General features: G+C 29.7%; 5 protein-coding genes across 5 annotated transcripts; 1 reads left to right on the top strand and 4 right to left on the bottom strand.

Moving 5' to 3' along the window:
- The first annotated feature begins 387 nt into the window (after nt 1–387).
- LOC124499430 (uncharacterized) lies at nt 388–1,828 on the top strand. Its single transcript, XM_047063336.2, has one exon. It carries the CDS (start codon nt 1,058–1,060, stop codon nt 1,481–1,483), a length of 426 nt encoding a protein of 141 aa, XP_046919292.1. The 5' UTR covers nt 388–1,057; the 3' UTR covers nt 1,484–1,828.
- A 2,313-nt stretch (nt 1,829–4,141) lies between these two features.
- On the bottom strand, nt 4,142–11,009 carry LOC124495163 (uncharacterized). The gene is made up of 4 exons (XM_075731359.1): nt 10,315–11,009; nt 8,663–9,714; nt 5,681–8,579; nt 4,142–5,474 (listed from the first exon to the last, which is right to left on the bottom strand). Exons 2-4 carry the CDS (start codon nt 9,589–9,591, stop codon nt 4,275–4,277), a joined length of 5,028 nt encoding a protein of 1,675 aa, XP_075587474.1. The 5' UTR covers nt 9,592–9,714; nt 10,315–11,009; the 3' UTR covers nt 4,142–4,274.
- Nucleotides 11,010–11,600: 591 nt separating this feature from the next.
- LOC124498993 (putative acetylcholine receptor chaperone) lies at nt 11,601–12,607 on the bottom strand. Its single transcript, XM_047062837.2, has 2 exons — nt 12,048–12,607; nt 11,601–11,974 (listed from the first exon to the last, which is right to left on the bottom strand). Exons 1-2 carry the CDS (start codon nt 12,415–12,417, stop codon nt 11,700–11,702), a joined length of 645 nt encoding a protein of 214 aa, XP_046918793.2. The 5' UTR covers nt 12,418–12,607; the 3' UTR covers nt 11,601–11,699.
- An 81-nt stretch (nt 12,608–12,688) lies between these two features.
- Nucleotides 12,689–13,825, bottom strand: LOC124499552 (glutathione S-transferase). The gene is made up of 3 exons (XM_047063476.2): nt 13,650–13,825; nt 13,440–13,574; nt 12,689–13,353 (listed from the first exon to the last, which is right to left on the bottom strand). Exons 1-3 carry the CDS (start codon nt 13,686–13,688, stop codon nt 12,874–12,876), a joined length of 654 nt encoding a protein of 217 aa, XP_046919432.1. The 5' UTR covers nt 13,689–13,825; the 3' UTR covers nt 12,689–12,873.
- Nucleotides 13,826–15,308: 1,483 nt separating this feature from the next.
- LOC124499633 (transmembrane ascorbate-dependent reductase CYB561) lies at nt 15,309–18,322 on the bottom strand. Its single transcript, XM_047063573.2, has 5 exons — nt 17,620–18,322; nt 16,956–17,402; nt 16,515–16,878; nt 16,293–16,424; nt 15,309–16,022 (listed from the first exon to the last, which is right to left on the bottom strand). Exons 1-5 carry the CDS (start codon nt 17,759–17,761, stop codon nt 15,974–15,976), a joined length of 1,134 nt encoding a protein of 377 aa, XP_046919529.2. The 5' UTR covers nt 17,762–18,322; the 3' UTR covers nt 15,309–15,973.
- Between the last annotated feature and the right edge of the window lie 1,105 nt (nt 18,323–19,427).

The raw sequence follows: 19,427 nt of genomic DNA, 5'->3' as shown, positions 1-19,427 counted from the left end.
GATGATGATGATGATCATCATCATCATCATTATTGATAACCTTGTAAACAAATTTATTTCATACCACATGGAATAAGAAGAAATAAAAAAACAAATTTCATGCTATTCTCGTCTTGTCGTTTTTTTTTGAATGTGTGATAGGAAAAAACAACTTATTGCCGACGGATGCCGAATACAAACAAACAACACGACACAACACAAAACATCAAAACACTAAAAGTCTTTTTTTTCCACTTCTTTTTCTTCTTCATTCGAAAAAGTATTAAGAAAAATGAAAACAGAAAAAAAATGGAACGTATCCAAAAATGGTTTTATCAATTCGCCAATTGAATTCAATTTAACATTATTATTACACACACATACACACACACACACACATTCAATGAACAAACAAACAGTAAACCGGTTGTATATTATATTGATAATATATATTGAAATGATGATGCGCTTACGAATATAAAACAACGACAACAACAACAACAACAACACTGGTTGATATATGTGGCCATATGTAATGTTAATATTTAGTAAGGGAAATTCCTTCCTACATTGTTCATTTCGATTTCGATTTTCGATTTTTCTTCGCGTTTGTGTGTGTTGGCGTCTAATATATATATATTGTGCGTGTATGCATATATATATAAATTGTGTTTTTGCTAAAATTTTCTAGCTTTTGTTGTTTTTTTTTGTTTGCCATTACGATCAGACAGAGAGAGAACCGATCCGATTGGATTGCCAAGTTTTTTTTTCATTCATTCATTTAAGAAATTTTCATTCATTCATTCATTGAAATTCAACGAAATCGTTCATACTACTTTTCACTTGACATACATTACGTTTTGGCCAATAAAAACTAGAAATTCTTTTTTTTCCATTCAATAATTCTGTGTGTGTGTTTTTCGTATTCTGGTCGTCAGTATTCAGATAAACTCACAACATTGATCACGTGTTTAAAGTGTTTTTAGTGTGTGTTTTGTTAATGTGAATGTGTGTTTGTGATTTTATTTTCCATTTTTGTAATTAAATTTTGTTTTCTACAAAAAAAAATTTGAAAAAAATGTCGAAATTATTACAGGAACGTTTACGTTTCCGTCTATTACGGGCCGTATTATTCGTATCGAATGTAACATCATTGATCATCAATGTATTGATCCTGATATTTGGTTTGGATTTTATTAAGGCATTTATTCGTGTACCGGATGCAACCGATCCAACTGTACGAACATTTGCCATTATTGAATGCTGTCTTTGTACAATAGCCATTATTGGTATTATAATGCGTAATTTTTACACATTTACCGTTTATACCGTACTATTGATTGTTTATCTTGTTTGTGCGGCTATTTTCACTCGTGTACCGGTTGGTTGGTTTTTCTTACTTGGTTTCATATTGGTTTCATTGGCCGTATTATTTGATTATCTATTATGGCTAAATCGTAAACAATTGAAACAAATGAAACGTGAAAATCCATATAAAATCTAGTTTGATGAATTTTTTTATTAATTCTTTTAAAATTTTCATCACTCGACATCATCATCATCATCATCATCATCCTCATTATCGTCATCGTCATTTTGATTATCATCAAAATTCGCTTTCATCTTTGAAATTCAAAAAAAAGAGAAAAGATGTCTGCAAAACAAACTTGAAAATTAAAAAAATTCGTATCACATCCCGTTTTACTACGAAAATCAACGAAAATTCATTCTGTTTGAAACATACACACATAAACATAAAAACAAAGATTCGCAATTATAATTACAAACAAACAAACGAAAAAAAAAATGAAAATTTATAGTAAAAAATAAAATGTTGACCAAAAAATAATTTGCATATGATATTCAATTGTTGTTGTTGTTTTCAGAGTGAAGACAAATAAAATAAAAATAAAAAATAAAGCATAGAATATATATATATGAAGTTTATTTTTCATGAAAATGTGAAATTTAAATTAAAAAATTTAAAATTTAAAAAAAAAATCAATATTATGAAATCAATTTGTACCACCAGCAGCATAAGGTAATTGAAGAAGTCGATAAGATCCAGCTGATGATGATGATGCCACTATCGATATTGTTGTTGTTGCTGGTGCTGGTGCTGCCGCCGTTATTGTTGTCGTGGTTGTTGTTGTCGTTGTCGTTGTCGATGATGATGATTCTGTTACTTTATTAATTAATGTCTCTGGTGGTGAATTCGTTCTGTGCATTCTTATTTGAAGGGACACCGGAATGGAGAGAAAAAATAATTTTTGGACAAATAGGTATGATATGGGATGAGAAGAAATTTTTTTTTTTGGATTAATTTGATTTGTTTTTTTTTCACCGGTAAAAATCTAGATATTAAAAATTGAATCTTTTTTTTTGGCTTAAATGTTGTATGGCGAGTTTTGATCGATGAATTGTAAATAAATCTTTGTTTTTATTGGCCACCGCGATTATCTCATTGATTGTAATTGATTCATTAATAATGGATATGCGGCATTAATGTTCATTTCCAATAAATTTGTCAATGATTCCGGTCTATGGATTGTTGTTGTTGTTGATGATGATGGATATATTATATTATCAATTAATGATGTGAATTGTAAAGAAAAATTTGCACAAATACTGAATAATTGTTGAACAATTTCATTCATTGAACAATATTGCACACTATTGTTATTATTGTTATCATAGCTGATTTCGTAATAGAGAAAAAAGATTAAATCATTAGATAAAATTGTTATTTTTTTTGGAAAATTCATCCATAATCCATGTGGCAAGATGATTTTTTAAAAAAAAAATAGTCATTTTTTCTCCAAGGAAACAAGTACCAATTAAATTTTGATTGGTAATTGTTTCTCAAAGAGTGAGCCAAAAAAAAAAATTAAAAATTTCAACAAATAATTATCATGAATTGATTCAAACCTTGTTGTTGGTTGATAATACGATGATGATGATGATGATGATGATGATGACTGTTGTTGTGGTAGTGGTTGCCGCTGTGAAAATTGTCTCGGATCATATTGTGAATTGTAATTACCGTCCAATTGTTGTTGTTGCTGCATCAACATTTGCTGTTGCTGTTGTTGCTGAGATGTATTTGACAATCCTCCCATCACATTACCTGCATTCAATGCTCGAGATAAACTATGACTATATTCAATTATATCACGATCAACTTGATGATCATCATCATCATCTTCTTCTTCATCATCATCATCGTCAACATTATCATCACAGGCAGCAGTCCCAGATATAGACGCAGAATTAGTATTGGAAACAGGAATGTTCATGGCAATTGGTTGTTGTGGTTGTTGTATTGAATTCGTATTCTGTACATCATTTATGGTCATCGATTGTCCATATGAATATTGACCATATGTAGATGTTGATGATAATGATCCGATAACATTCGTATCATTCAAAGTAGGAGGAGGTAAAGGCGGAGCCATTGCTGTATTCGTATTCGTCCAAGGCGTACCAAGTGAAGGACTATTATTAGCTACCATAGCTGATAATGGATGACGTTGATAGCCACCACCCATCATTGAATGTTGTGATTGATAATATTGACTCGGTTGATATTGATCCGAATATTGGTTATTACCGGTTGTATTAAAAACCGGTAATTGATTAGCTACTGTTAATGCCGCATTCGATGATGATGATGATGATGATGGTGATGAACCATAGATATTTCCGGTTCCAATACTATTATTATTATTTACATTTGCAACTGATTGCTGTTGTCCACTTCCATAATAGTAGCCGGTCGTGTTTTGTGGATTATTATTGTTGTTAGTCAAACACATTGGTTGTTGTTGTTGTTGATTGTTCCAATCAGATTGTGCAGCGTTACATTCAACCTGTCCAGAATTCCATGTATCCCAAGATGATACTGGAATTTCACGTGAAGATGTTTCGAGTCGTCGAACATGTGATAAACGTGATAACTCACGAATCATTGGATTATTCTGACTTTTTGTTCCAATTGATTGATTAGATCGCATTGAATAATGATTACCGGCCATATGATTGGGCGTCATATATGTTGATGATTGGTTCTATGTGTAAAAAAGGAATTCAATTATTATCAATCATAATATTCAATCAAACAAATAAACATACGGGATAATTTGCCATCATAACTGATGAAGATTGTGATTGCTGTTCATGACCAATTCGTTGTAATACCTCTTCCACGGGCGGTAAAGGTCGTTGTTGTTGTGATGGAGCAATTATTGAATCTAATCTTTCTTTCATTATCGAATTTCCAATACTAGTACTGGGGGTCATACGAATCCGTTTATTGGCAGATGATTCTTGTTGTTCCATAGCAGATCGTTTGGGAAAAAGATATTGCCGTTGAATTGTTGAAATATTTTGCTGTGCCTCTTGTTGTGGTCGTTGTGTTGTTGTGGTGGTGGTGGTGGTGGTGGTGGCGGTGGTGTTTGTTGTAGTTGTTGTTGTTGATATTGTTGGTTAATATCAGCATATGTGTTCGAATCAATCGAACTATTAGTTATTGTGGAAGAATGTGATGGACTTGAATCATTGTTTGATGTTGAAGATTGTTCATTAATACTCATTTCTTTATAGATATTTGAATCTGATTGTAACATTTTTCTATTTGATGAAATTTGATTCGCTCTTCTTGACATATTTGAAGATAATTGATTATCGAAATTTTCAATATCTAAATCAGATAAGGCATCGGTAATATTGTTAGTTTCAGAATAAGCACCAGTTGTTGATGGTGAACAAAATGTTTTTGAATCGTTATTACAACAGGTAGACGAATTTTCATTTTCATTTTCAACAGATAAATGTTGCTGTATGATTGAACTATCAATCGATTCACATTCATCTAGTATACGATTTATTCCCACCAAATTCGTCTGATGTTCATCATTCAATGGTGACAAAACTGTCGACGAAGGTGGTAGTGGTGGCATTGGGAGTGAGAATGGATTTACCCCCTTTTTTTCGGTCATCTGTTGGTGGTCGATGTTCTTTACAGTCGTTGACGTCGTCGTTGTAATTGAGGACTGTGGCATGGACGATGGGAATGTTGGTAAATTTTCTTTTCGAACCGTTTCAGATGATGAATGCAATTTCTCAACATATTCTCCATTATTACAATCTTCAGTCACAGATACGATTGTGGTAGTCAATCTTGGCAATTTTGATGTTGTTGTTGTTGTTATTGATGTTGGGGTTAAAATCTCGACATCTGAGACACTATTCGTATTCGACATTGGGTTTGCATAATCATCATCCATAACCAAAGATTTTGTAGTTTTTTTAAATTTAATCATTTCATCACTATTTGATGTAGATTCCAATAATTCGTTTGATAGTAATCGTCGTCGTTTTGTTGGTTGCTGGGATGACGGTATATGAGATGGACCACCATGATCAAAATGTTTTTTCCGGTAATGATCTATACGTTCGTCCTTGTCTTTGTCCTTATCGTTGTAGTGGTCGATGATCTTTTTTTTAATGTAATGGGAAAAATGAAAGTGAAAAGCAAAATTAGATTATTTTTGTTAGGAGATGATGGTTTGGTCTGGTTCGAAAGGTCAAAACACCCCATTATGCAATATAATGACATTGAAGTGATTTATTATGCATAGTTTAATCAAAACAGACCCATTAAAGATAGGGAGAAAAATTGAATGAAATAAAGGACTTTTACCTCAAATTTTGTTTCCGTCATCTTTTTGAGAATCGTTGTCGCCTTCGTTGGTGGTGATGGCGATGATAATAATGTAGATCGACCTGCCAACACATTATGTCCTTGTGATGGTGATTCTTTTTGTTCGCGTTGTTGTTTAGATGATGAAGTAGACATATTTTTCTTATTGCTGTCGTTGTTGTTATTGTTGTTGTTGTTTAATTCACCTTCCTTAAGCTGTCTTAGACAACATAAAGCTAAACTTGTTTCCGGATCAAATACCGAATTTATCTGATCAGGACTAATATCCTGCAGATAGCAACTTCCAATATCTGATCTGGTTGATGATGATGTCGTTTTCGATGATGAAGATGAAGATGATGATGAAGATGATGAAGTACAAGAAGAATTTGATGATTTTGATGAAGAATTTGATGATGATTCTGATGACGAAGATGACACTGATGATGACGCTGATGATGATGATGAAGAATCGGATGTCGATGATGATGATGTTGATGAACGTGATGATATTTTCGATAGTTGATTTCCCACTAAAGTATTCGATTGTAATAATGTTTTTGTTTTGCCGATTTTCGCTGTCGAATGATTTATTCGAAATGAATCCATCGAATGATCATCAATGGCTGTTGTGAATATTGGATCATATTGATGGTCGGTACCGATATCGATAACATGATTTCGACGATTATGATGATGGTAGCTATGGCGTTTACGTTCAGCATTATTAAACAATCTAGATCTATTGTTACTGGATTGCTCCTTTATAATGTCGATTTGGTCAACCTGGCTACATTGATTATGATCATCATCAACATCATCATAGTTACAATGTTTATTATAAGAGGAAATTGATTGTTGTTTTGTCGGTTTCGTTGTTCGCGATCTTGGTCTTGATTTTCGTGCTGATTTCGGTCGTAAATCATCATCATCATCATCATTATCACCATTATTATGTTGATGACGATGATGGTAAGATTTTTTAGCAAACAATGTATTCATATCAGCATCACAAACTTCTTGATTCATCATATTACTATGTTCATCATCCATCGAACAACCTGGACCACATTCATTCAATTCTTGTTCTAATGAACAATCATATATATCGATTAGATGTAAAAATCGTTTCATATATGTTAACATTTTTTCATCATCCAATGATATACATGGAATTTCTTTATTTTCAGCAAATAATTGATTTATTGGATCATTTTGGCCATTTTTACCCATATGATTTAATTCACTTTTAAAATCTTGCAATTCATTTGCAGCAGATGATATTTGATTGATTTGATTATAAACAATTGGCCTTATTGAATCGAAATAGTTATCCAATACAATCTGCTGTATGAATTCAGATATTCGATTTTTTCTTTTATGATTGTTGGAAAAATGTCTGAATGTTTTCACATTAGTTCCATCCATATCATCAAATATGGTTGATTTCGTTTTTTTAACCAAACTTGATTGTAATGGATCAATATTTGATGGCTTTGCCAATTGAATTAATTGTTTTTCGAATTTAGGACTAAGATGAATGCCACTATCATCAGAACAATTGTCATTGAAAAGTTCTGGTTTTTCACTATCAATGCTTTGATTTATATTCATCACTTCAATACATTTTTTTGGCATTTCTGAATGTTGTTGGTCGAATTTTAAAATCAATTCAAATATTAATTCAATCATAAAATTTGGATCAAATTTAAACACGTATTGATTTCTTTCGATTGATTTTGTCTCCATTGTTTGGCTCATCCATTTATATATCTCAATAATTGTACGAACACAAAGATTTGACATTTGTTCATTGGATAATCTGGTACGTATTGATGACATTTGTGAATTTATTGCCTGAATCATGGTGTGAATTTTTTGTTTAACGGTTTTTTTCATCAAACTTGAAAGTACTAATTTCTGTGAATTATAGATTTTCAAATTTTCAAGAATTTTTTTACATTTTGTTGAAGTCGTTTGAGTGGTTATTAATTCTTGTTGTCTACATTGTTCACTGGATGACCAAGTGGTTGCAACCAAGGATTGATCATTCGTTACATTTGATATCGTTTGGTCATTATTTTTTGTCGGCAATCTTTTTTCATGTATCAAATTATTCACAAAATACAACACTTCTTCTAGATCATTCATTGATATTGTCGGCATTTTAGGTAATGGACATTCTGTATAATGTTTATACAGATTTCGTATCCATTCAGATTTATTTTCGGACATTATTTTTATGAAGGGTTTCTTCTTTTTCTTTATGACCATATGTGTCTGCAATATACGTCTAATGTCTTCATGTTCATATGAATCAAGTTCACCATCGAAATTCCAACCAAAATGACTATAACATTTACGTAATTGATATTCCAATGAATCAACAGACATCCATCTTTTAAATGTGACATTTTTAAATTCAGCTGTCGTATGTTTCTGTTCAATATGATTACGAACGGTTGTTGCCGATATAAACGATAAAAACATTTGTCCATAATCATTGATATCATCCAACAATTGACATTTTCTATATGTTTTCATCAATAAATCATTCGTTTCATTGAAATTAGAATTTCGTTTCCGTTGACTAGTTGATTGTTGATATTTTTGTAGACAATATGTACAAACATAACGATAATAACAAAGATGTTTACATTGATGATCGAATCTTTTTTCAAATTCAGAATCAAAATCTAAATTATTGTTTGGTGTGTTTTTTCGTTTCAAAGATATTTGAATGGGCGCCACTAGGCCAAAATGATTATGATATATGGTACACATTGTACACCAATTATGAGGATAACCATCGATGAATAATAATTGCATTTTTATTGATTGATTATAAAATTCATCAATCCATAGACGTAGTTTTTGTATTTTATCATTTTGTATATATCTATATATTTGCAGAAAAAAACCAAAAAAAATTAAAATTCAATTTGAAAATTAAATTCAAACAAAAAAGAAATTTTTTTTTACCGCAAAACTTCATCATTTTCATTTCCGGTGGTTGTTAGGCCATCATCACGTTTCAAATGTTCAATCCAATCATCGTATGATTGAAAAAATTTTCCCGGACATAGTGTACATTCATAACATTGTGTACCATGTTCCGATATTAAATGTTGATAGAATTCTTGACGATTTTGACAGGAAAATCGTTGACTACAAAAACAAATTAAATCTTGGCCCAATAAATTGTGTAAAAATTGTAAAATTGTATCGGAAATTTTTGTCTGATCCTGTTCATTCAATGATTGACAGAATCGATGCATATAATGATGATGAATTAGGCGTTGACATTCTTCTGTGATTGCTTCATCGTTTTCATTTCTTTCGGATTGTTTTTCGGATTCCGATATTTCCTGAATTGATGATGATGATGATGGTGATGATGGTTGAATATTTGTTGGACAGGATTTCTGTGTATCATCCAGAACTTCCAGAATATTATCAATCTCTGATCGAATATGTTTAGATTGATGATTACGGGAAATTAGAAAATTATCCATTCTATCGCCATATTCACCGATAAAATGAATATCATCATCATCATCATCACCATCATCATCATTATAAATGAAACGGAAATCATCTTCTGAATCCATTGATTCTTCATTATCACAATTATCATCATCATCATCGTCAATATCAATGGACATTTCGTCTTCATCATCGTCCTCGAACGTTATATGAGATGGTTTCATGTCGATTAATAATGGTGGTGGTGAGCTTGGTGGCGATACTTGCATAATCAATGAAAAATTATTGCTCACAGTATCATTATGTTGTTGTTGTTGGTGATATACTGAAATTTTTTCCGTCGTCTGTCCACATAGTTCAATCTCATTTTCATCTATTATGGTTTTATTATTATTATCATCATCTATATGATGATGATTATTCATGATGTTGTTATATGAATACAGGAGAAAACAAAATCCAAAATGAAAAAAATTTTCTTCACACAAAAAAACAAACGAATTGATTTTTTTTCTTTAAATTAATTGAAGACAATTGAAGCCCAAATCCTATTATTTATTGATGAAATAATCAACAATTTAGTTTATTCAATTTTTTTTTTAAACAAAAAAATTTATTTTATTTTGTAAATTGTAAAATTGACAAAAATTTTAATTTATTAAAAAAAATAACAGCAAATTGATTGTTTTATTTGTCTTGTAAAATGCTATAAAGATTGTCCAAATTTTTTTTTCCTGATCACATCCATTGTCTCCGTGTTTGATTGTATATTTGGTCCAGAAATTGTATCCAGAAATTTTATTCACGATTCGATTCAATTGTTCCATCCATTCGATTGTTTTTCTATGTGATATTGGAATTGTTCCAATCCTTTTTCATATAGAATAGAAATTACAAAAAAAAAACGAGAAATTCATATTATTCAACAAAAAAAAATGTGAAATTGATTTTTAGCTAAAACTTTTTCGCTTTAAAAAAAAAAAATACAAAAATCATCATCAAATTCGATGATGATTTTTGTATATAGTAGTAGAAAAAGTTTAAGGGCCAAATCAATATACAACATTGGAAAGGATTTTGATGCAGAATTTCTGAATTCAAAATTCTTTGTTTTGTTTGAAAAAAATTATCCATCAAATATTACTTACCTTGGTCTATATATATATAAAATAAATATGAGGAAAAATTATTCAAAAAACAATGTTCAACATTGCGTAAAACGACAACACGTTGCTTTTTTTTTGATATTAGTTCGTTTGGAATCGGAAATCCTAATTGGATAATGTATAGTTGTATACATTATGTAATGGTAAAAAATTCATAATTTAAATTTGTTGATTGATTGATGATGTCGATGTTGCCGTTCATCATGTGAATCGTTTGATTTTCAAATGATTTTTGAAAATGTTTCATACATAGTTTGTATTCATTATTCTATCGAGCATTTTTTTTCCGTATACGATACTGATACCCTATGATCAAATCATTTGTTTGGCCTTAATTTTTTTGTGGTTGGAAGAATTTTTAGATTTTAACATGTTTGTGTATACGATAATGATATTGTGTGTGGTAATAATTTCAACATGGCGATAGTGTGTTTTTGTTTGTTTCTATGTTGCGTGTGTGAAAGAGAAAGAGAGAGAGAGAGTGAGAGAGAGAGAAGGGGAAAAGAAAAAGTGGGGGTGGAGTGAAAGAGCAATAAAATCGTAAAATCTGGTCGTATTGAAAATGATCAAGAAAACTTATTGGTAATAGCACATAAATGATAAATATTTTGTTTGATAATCAATTTTTGATTTTAATCCAAATTAAATGAAAATTTTTTGTCAACAAAATTTTTATCTGATAAAATATTTTATAAGATAGCTTTTCATAAATGCTGTTACGGTGAATTTTTTTTTTCTATTTAATCTTTTCAACATATATAACGTGTATGTATACACTATGATCGATTGAGCATTTCATTGTGATAAGAAAAAAATGACTTTATCATCAATTTTAAAAATTCAAAAATTAAAAATTTTTGATGAAAATAGCCATCAAAAAAAAAAAAAAAAAATACGTGACAAAAATAACTCGATTCTGGAAGATTTTTTTTTCGGAAAACTCAAGGTTTCTAACCTTTTCATAAAAATGATGATGATCAGATATAAATAAATAAATGTGACATATATAATATACATAAATTGATCATCATATTTTACTAAATTTTTTTCTTTCGACTATTTTCACCCTCTGGCTATATTATATAGAGGGTGGAATGATGATAATTTCGTTTTTTTTTTCTTTTCATTCCATGTTCATTGAGATTGGCCAATAGGAAAGCAAATTCGTATATCATTTCATTTAACAAATCATACCACTACTATTTCATCATTTCACAAAAACAGCATCGTGAGCAGGTCATCATTTACTATTCATAAACAAAGTGATATTGTTGAAAAAAAACTTGTTTATTCTCTCATTAGGCGGCGCCTCTTATATACGATATAAAAAAAAACTAAAACCAAAAAAAAAACTGCTTCACCAATTTTTATTCAATTTTAGCATGATTTAATTGTTGTTGTTGTTGTTGTTGAATTCTATTGTCATCAAATTCTTCATCCTGTTCATCATCGATTTGTCGATTATTATTATTATTATTATGATTAAGGTGTAGATCATTAATATTATCCATCAATGGATGATGATTGCCATTCGAAGTTGATGTTGTCAATGTTACTGCACGATTAGTACGCCTTTGTACTTGATATTCAACCACCAATCGACATGATAACATTAATGTAAACACAATACATGGAGCGATTCCTATTGAGAACAAAAAAAAAATTAGAAAATTTCATTGAAATAATTTTTTTTCCATTTTTATTTTTGTTCATACTATCAAATCGATGTTCAGCACTGTAATGATTATGAATGGAAAATAATGTAAGCAACAATAGTATTATATTGGCAATAATTTTCAAACGACGAAATGGTAAAAAAATCAAAATAAAACCGGCCAATAATTCAGTTGTGCCCCAACCAATACGATATAATCGTGCCGGTATTTTCCATCCAAAATATGTATTCATAATCGGTATAAGTTTAGCGAAATGAATAAAATTTCTTCGTAATTCACGATGAATTTCTGGACTAATAGCTGGTGATAATTTTAAAATGCCCATAAGTATAAAAAATGAACCTAAAAATATAGATAAAGCTGTCAATACGATTGATCGTGAACGCCATAATTCCCAATTGAATTCCATGATGAAAAATGAAAAATGAAAAAACAAAAACAAAATACAAAGAAAAAATTCAATCAAATAAAATACAAATATGGAAAAAAATTCGAAAAATTGCTCATCGATCCAAAATAAAAAAAAACAAAACAAAATGAGTCTCTGAATGGATTCGGATCTCGGATCCCTAGTTGGACCGAAATGATTGTCATGCCGTTAGCATTCATTCGGGATATATTGCTATATACCGGCAAGCGCATACACACACACACACATACACAAATGAATTTCCTGCGAATAAAAAATAAAAATTTTGTTTAATAATTTGTTTTTTAAATGAAGAATTTTGATTTGATCAAAAGAATTTTTAAATCATTTATCAAATTTAGTATGATCATTATTTTTGTTTCTTATGGACCATGATGATGATGGGGTCACCACCATCGAACAAATGATTTGAACATTTGTTTGTTTGTTTTTTTCTTAGGCATAAGAACCATTCCATTTAGCCAATGATGCATTGAATGTTGTTGGTTTTTGTTTCTTAATGTATTCGGCAATACGTGGCAATGATTCAATGCGTTCAACAAATTTTTTCAAATTTTCAAATTGTCCATATACTTCTGGTACCATGACTTTCATACGGCACAAATATTCATACAAATAAAAATCTGCATAAGAAATTTTTGAACCGGCAATATAATCATGATTAGCTAAAAATTTTTCCATCAATTTCAATGAATCGGGCAATGTTTTCAAGTAATCAACTCGCAAGTTTTCCATATTTGGATCATAACAAATACGGACCATGGCCATAAACATATCATGTGTTTGTTGTTCAGCCATTGAAATTCGTAAACGTTCCTGTTCATTAGTACCATCCATGTTATATTTACGGGCCAAATAACGAAGAATGGCCATCGATTGGGTAATTTTAACATCACCATCCATGTAATATGGCAACTAAAAATAATTTGAAAATTCCAGAAAAGAAAAAAAAAATCATTCAGTTCCATTTAACAACAACAAAAACAATAGCAACAACTTACATTCGGGAAATCTAAACCCAAATTGAATTTTTCATTCAACCATTCTGAACGATCAAAATTCGGACCAATATTATAACGTTTATCAACATAATCAACACCGGCATATGCCAACATCAAACGGATTGGTTGACCCAACTATGATGAAAATGAAAAAAAAATTTGAAATTTCAAAAATTAAATTTAAAAAAAAAAAATTTCAATTCAACTTACACCACGTAAATCCCAATAACCCAAAGTTGGTTTGTTCATTTTCGGTTTAATTTTGACGTTTGAAATTCAAGATACACAAAAGATTGTCAGACAATTTTTTATTCATTCACAATCCACAGTCTCACTTTTATAGACATGAAGAAAATTTTTTCCATTACAGTACACTGTGTGAAGTACATATAACAACATACCCGCACTATGGTAACATATATCAAAATTATATGTTTGAAAAATAGCAAATCGACACACACACAGACACATTTTGCTTTTACATTTGCGCGCACAATTATCACATCTTCAGAAATACAAAATTTTTTCACACACAAAAAAAATCAATATACAGTGGTGGCTCGGTTTCACGACGGTTCCGTTTAAAATCATCCACATTTTTTGAACTGAATTGAAGAAAAACAAAACAAAAAAAAAAAGATTTGCTACAATTGTGTTTGGATTTTTTCATTTTTTTATGGTTTATGGATTACTATCGTTAACCAAGGTATCACTGTAATCGTGATGTTAATAAAAAAAAAGAAAAAAAAAATATCATCATTATCATCATGACTATTATAATCATCAACAGCAACCAAATATAATCATTGAGCATTTTTATGGCGAATTTTCTGTTTGATCATCATCGTCGTCGTCGTCGTCTTGGAAACATCTTGAATTCCATAGAAATATACATTATCATCAATGATAAAATAATGAAAATCAATTGTAAATGAAAATGTAGAAATCAAATAAACCTTGAACATTGATTAAACGAGCATTATATTATATTGGCTATAATTTGATATTTGTCAATTTTTCTATCTTCTTTTTTTTCTGATTATTATAGTCAATGTTGATGATGATTGAATAATCTTCTATTATTATCATTATTATTCAATATTAATAAATGACAGCAACAACAATAAATAAATAAATAAAAATGGTTCGATTTTTTTTTTGTTCATCGTCGCTATTTAAAAAGATAAGAAAATTCTAGAATTTAAAGATCATTATAATCCATAATACTGTTATGATTATCAAATTGTCATCAGAGAAAAAAATTTTCATTCATGGAAAATCTCCAAATCTCCAAATATATTTATTATATGTTAAGTACAATTTCAAGTATTTTCGATATACAATGATGATGATGATTGTTGTTTTTTTTTTTATTTTCTTTTACATAATCAAATTTGTTTTTTTTTTCATTCATCAAATATCGATGATGATGATTGATTGATTGATTAATCTTTCAATCATAAATATGAACCAGACAAAAACTACACATACACAAAAAAAAACAAAAATTTTTTTTTCCAATTTGTACCGATGACAATGTTTTTTCCGGCGAAATCAAAATGACATTTTCTCTCTCTCTCTCTCTCTTTGACATCTTATTGCAATGAAAAAGTGAAAACTTTATTCACGGTTTTCAAATTCGCCAATTAATAAATTCAACAACAGCAAAAAAAAAAATTCTTTCATTAATGTTCCATATATGATCATCAGATAGATTAATATGAATTGAATGAATTTCAGAAACAAAAAGCAAATGAAAGAATACATATATATGATGGGAATATTGTTGCTGTTTCTGATTTTTTTTTTTTTTTGGTATTTAACCGACACACATCATGTTTTGTTTTTGTTTTTGTTTCAATAGTTGTGTTTCATGGATAATGTTGGTATTTTTTTTTTATTAAGGAGAAGAAGAAGAAAAAGAAGAAAAAAATGAGAAATCTCAAATCAAACATCAGAAAAATAAATGAATCGAATCATCATTGAATGTACGGTAAAAATGAAAGTGTGCCCGTGTGTGTGTGTGTGTTCACTCGCAAAGTGTTAAATGTTGGTTTTTCTTAATGACAAAGATGACAATGATGGACATGATAATTTATATTAAAAATAAAAATCAAGTTTGGACTTTGAATACACACAAAAAATAAAAAAAAATCAAAACAAATAAAAAATATTTTGCTATATCAAAAAAAAAAATTTGAATAAATTTTGGTGTCCACATACAAATGAATGAATGAATGAATTGGAAACAAACAAACAAACAAAAAAATGTGAGTCATATTAAATGAGATGTGTGTGGGTGTGTGTGTGTGGTTTACAAACATCAAGGACCAATAGAATCCACACATACAGAGATTCTTGATTTATAATTGGTTTTGTTCATTTTTTCTTTTTTTCTTTGTCTTTGATTTTTAATGCGAATTGGAATTCTTTTTTTTTCAAAGGTAGTAGGTAATTCATCAGAGGTGATAATTGATGAGGATGAGGACAAAGAGAAAAAAGGTTTTCGTTTATGAATGGATCATTAGTCAATTTTAGGAGGATGCATAGGCAATTGAAGATCTACGATTTGGTCCTGCCATCCTATATTTATATGCATGTGTGTGTGTAAAATCAATCAATCAATAATTGCCATAGTTTTTGTTTGTTTTTTGTGTGTTATGTTTTTTTTGGTCCAGTTATCAATAATTAAATCCAACCAAAATCAATAATAAACCAAGGGGGTGATTAAAACCAAATGATAAAACGAATAAACAGAAAAGAAAAGAAAAAAAGAAAAGAAAGAAAAAAAAATAAATAAATAAACTTTTTCAATTACTCGATGCCAAATCAAAGCTCAGATTTATCACTTGCTCTTCAGGTAATGGTCGTCGTTGATATTCTGGTTTTGTAACCAAATAAATGATCAATGCACCATATACACATAGTAATAGGCCGATCATATTGGTCAATATGCCATTCCATGCCATCGAACTATATGATGGACTGTGAAGTCAAGAATCAAAACAAAAAAAAAATGAGAATTAAATTTTATGATGATGATTAATTAGACGACAAAAAATTTTTTTTTTTTACTTCTTAAAAGCAAATATAGCTTTTTCATTCAATCCAGTCAAACATGTAGCCGATGCTAATGCAAATGTTGCAATACCAATAAAACGATGATATGGCATCATCATTTTTCGGAGAGAAAATGATGCACCAGGAAATAGGAATGCAACAAAACCGGCACAAAATTGTGATACAAATAATAACCATGTTGATATGCCCATCCATGAATGCAGTGAATAAAAATGTGTTATATTTGCTTTCTGATGAAAATAGATGGCTGCCATTGATCCAAACAATGATATAATCATTACCGATCCATTCAATAATGTATGGAATAATTTAAGTTTATGTTTCAATTCCATACGAAATGATCGATAGATTAACATGGCTAGATTAAGGTTTTTCAAATAAAAAAAACCGAAAATTTTATTAATTTTCATAATAAAAATCATTGAAGCTACATACCATTACTGTAGATGATGATAAAACCAAGTACCATGAATATTGGATGAAAATTAAATGTCTGTGCCGGTTTTGAAAAACCAATACCACCGACATGTTCAACAAGCCATACTAATACCAGAATAAATATGAAAAGAGCCAATATTTGACTAAAATAATAGACACGATCATAATGACGTCGATTTACAATGGCAAGACCATCCTGGCCAGGTGATGATGTTTTTGGTGATTCCATTTCATCAGACATAATCATAGGACTACGATCAGTAGTTTCAATCGATTCTTGTGATGATAATTCGTTTATATCTGGATTACGATTAAAATCTTCGTCCAGATTTGTTTGTTGTAAATGTCGATGTCGTTGTTTAGTCGTCGTCGTTTCAGATGTTGATAATGTCGGGACGTTACTAACGACGCCGACCTGTAAACGTTGATTTAATTGTTGAGATGCTATTCAACAATGGAAAAAACAAGAAAAAATTTTAGAATGTAAAATGTAAAACCGTGAAGAAGAAAAAAACCCGAAATGTAACAAAAAAAAAGTAATCAAATGAAACACACAAACAAACAAACACAATGATAAAATGAAATTGTTCCTATTGGGTTGACCTTTTAAACTTTTTTTTTTAACCTAACACAAACACAAAAAAAAATTGTTCGCTCTTACTTGATGATAATTTAATGGAATTTCTCTTTCGTTGCACTGTAGTTGATGTTTGTGTTGAGCCATCATCATTATCATCATCATCAATATTTCTATTGTTATTAAGCTTTTGTTGTTGTTGTTGTTTTGTAATCAAACTCATCATTGAACGATTAGGATTTTTTTTTAAATTTCATATATTTTGAAATCTCTTTGTGTTGAGATCGCTTTGTGTTTGTTTGAACCAAATAAAAGCAAATTTTTTTTCCTTGATAACAACTTGTTTGACATACACACAATACACACACGCACACACACACACAAATAGTCAGGAAAAAAATTGGGTGTTAAATTCTAATCAATTCATCCATATATACACACAGGGAAGAGAATGTTTCTTAATCAATATAAATAATCGATTATAAGTCAAATCGATTAATAAAAATCATCATGGTGAAAAAAAAATTCAATCAAAATATGAAGAATAATCAAAAAATGTAAAGTAGTCATAGTCATATACCACTGTGTACGTCTGATGATTATAGTAGGATTAGATTAACTGCTGAAAATCTAATCAATCAGTCAGTCAGTCAATTTGTCATAAACCAGGTTTTTTTCCCTAATTGTTTGCATAGTAACACTACTATATATCCATCATCATCATCATCATCATCATTGAGATTAAGGCATTTTGGAAAAAAAGCAACAACAACGACAACAACAACAACAACAACAAAAACAATTCAATAGAAATGGGATCAGTTTTGTTTTTCAATAAAATCAAAATTCTAGAATCAAAAAACCAAAAAAAAAAAAAAATTTCAAAACTTTACATACCAGAAAAAAAGGAGACTAACAAGAAAAAATAATGACCACAAATCGTTTTTTTTTCTGTCAAAAAATCAAGAATCACATGTAATAGAATAGAAAATGGGGAATACAGTGGAAAAAAAGGAAATCACATAAAAAATCACATCAAATAATGTCTAAATCAACAACAATCACTATCCACAATCAAAAAAAACAACTATAATTGTTAGAATCAGTCACAATGTTGAGCAAAAAAAAAACAAAAAAACAAACGAAAATGATGACGACAAATCAACAACTGAATGAATGACACAATACTAATAGTTGTTGTGAAAAAACTTTTTTTTTATTGTTGAAATCGAATCCTTTTTTTTCGCTGTTTTGTCAAATATATTTAGTGTGAATAAATTAACCAACCGCTCCCAAAAAAAAAAAAAAAGTAACAACAAAATCAATGTCACATGATTATGAATGATTTGGCAGAAAAAAAACAATGAAAATGAAAATATGAAATCCGATAAATGGAATATCCGATCTTCTGATGCTGCTGTTGTTGTTGTTGTCGCTGTTGTTGCATCAATAGGCAATAGGCAAAACATTAGAAAAAATTTTCAAACTACAGTTTTTTTTGGGTAATCAAAATCCGTAGCAAGAAAACAAAAACAAAACAAAAAAAAAGAAAAAGTCATTCGATCATTGATTGTTGTAATGATGTGGAGAAAAAAAAACGATTAAGGATTACATTTGATTCCAAACGAACGAACAAACAAACAAAAACGAAAACGCCAAAAAACCTACCAAAAAAAATTGGAGAAAAAAAAACGCCAACGTGGATATATATTCCATGTTAGAATATGGAATATATGGCCACAAATTATATAGATAGATAAAAACATAAGAATTGAGATGAAATTCTACGCGATTGGGCAGAAAAATTCGCGTGATCATGATCAATTTTCTCAATTTTCATGAAACCGGGGGCAACAAATAAATTCCATTTTTTTTTGTAAATAATAAAAAAA

This window comes from Dermatophagoides farinae, chromosome 5, assembly GCF_024713945.1.
Source record: "Dermatophagoides farinae isolate YC_2012a chromosome 5, ASM2471394v1, whole genome shotgun sequence".
Taxonomy (NCBI): domain Eukaryota; kingdom Metazoa; phylum Arthropoda; class Arachnida; order Sarcoptiformes; family Pyroglyphidae; genus Dermatophagoides; species Dermatophagoides farinae.
The sequence above is the reverse complement of the archived record's forward strand: the minus strand, read 5'-3'. Positions and strand labels throughout refer to the sequence as shown.

What these genes read in the sequence shown, in the direction of transcription:
- LOC124499430 (XM_047063336.2), top strand. Translation starts at nt 1,058, where the DNA reads ATGTCGAAATTATTACAGGAACGTTTACGTTTCCGTCTATTACGGGCC.
- LOC124495163 (XM_075731359.1), bottom strand. Translation starts at nt 9,591, where the DNA reads ATGAATAATCATCATCATATAGATGATGATAATAATAATAAAACCATA. An exon ending in GAAAATGATGAAGTTTTGCG is followed by an intron (nt 8,580 to 8,662) that starts GTAAAAAAAAAT and finishes GCAAATATATAG; the next exon opens with ATATATACAAAATGATAAAA. An exon ending in TGACGGAAACAAAATTTGAG is followed by an intron (nt 5,475 to 5,680) that starts GTAAAAGTCCTT and finishes ATTAAAAAAAAG; the next exon opens with ATCATCGACCACTACAACGA.
- LOC124498993 (XM_047062837.2), bottom strand. Translation starts at nt 12,417, where the DNA reads ATGGAATTCAATTGGGAATTATGGCGTTCACGATCAATCGTATTGACA. An exon ending in TGCTGAACATCGATTTGATA is followed by an intron (nt 11,975 to 12,047) that starts GTATGAACAAAA and finishes TGTTCTCAATAG; the next exon opens with GAATCGCTCCATGTATTGTG.
- LOC124499552 (XM_047063476.2), bottom strand. Translation starts at nt 13,688, where the DNA reads ATGAACAAACCAACTTTGGGTTATTGGGATTTACGTGGT. An exon ending in GTTATTGGGATTTACGTGGT is followed by an intron (nt 13,575 to 13,649) that starts GTAAGTTGAATT and finishes TTTTCATCATAG; the next exon opens with TTGGGTCAACCAATCCGTTT. An exon ending in TGGGTTTAGATTTCCCGAAT is followed by an intron (nt 13,354 to 13,439) that starts GTAAGTTGTTGC and finishes AATTATTTTTAG; the next exon opens with TTGCCATATTACATGGATGG.
- LOC124499633 (XM_047063573.2), bottom strand. Translation starts at nt 17,761, where the DNA reads ATGATGAGTTTGATTACAAAACAACAACAACAACAAAAGCTTAATAAC. An exon ending in TATCATCATCTACAGTAATG is followed by an intron (nt 16,879 to 16,955) that starts GTATGTAGCTTC and finishes ACCTTAATCTAG; the next exon opens with CCATGTTAATCTATCGATCA. An exon ending in CGACGACCATTACCTGAAGA is followed by an intron (nt 16,023 to 16,292) that starts GCAAGTGATAAA and finishes ATATAAATATAG; the next exon opens with GATGGCAGGACCAAATCGTA.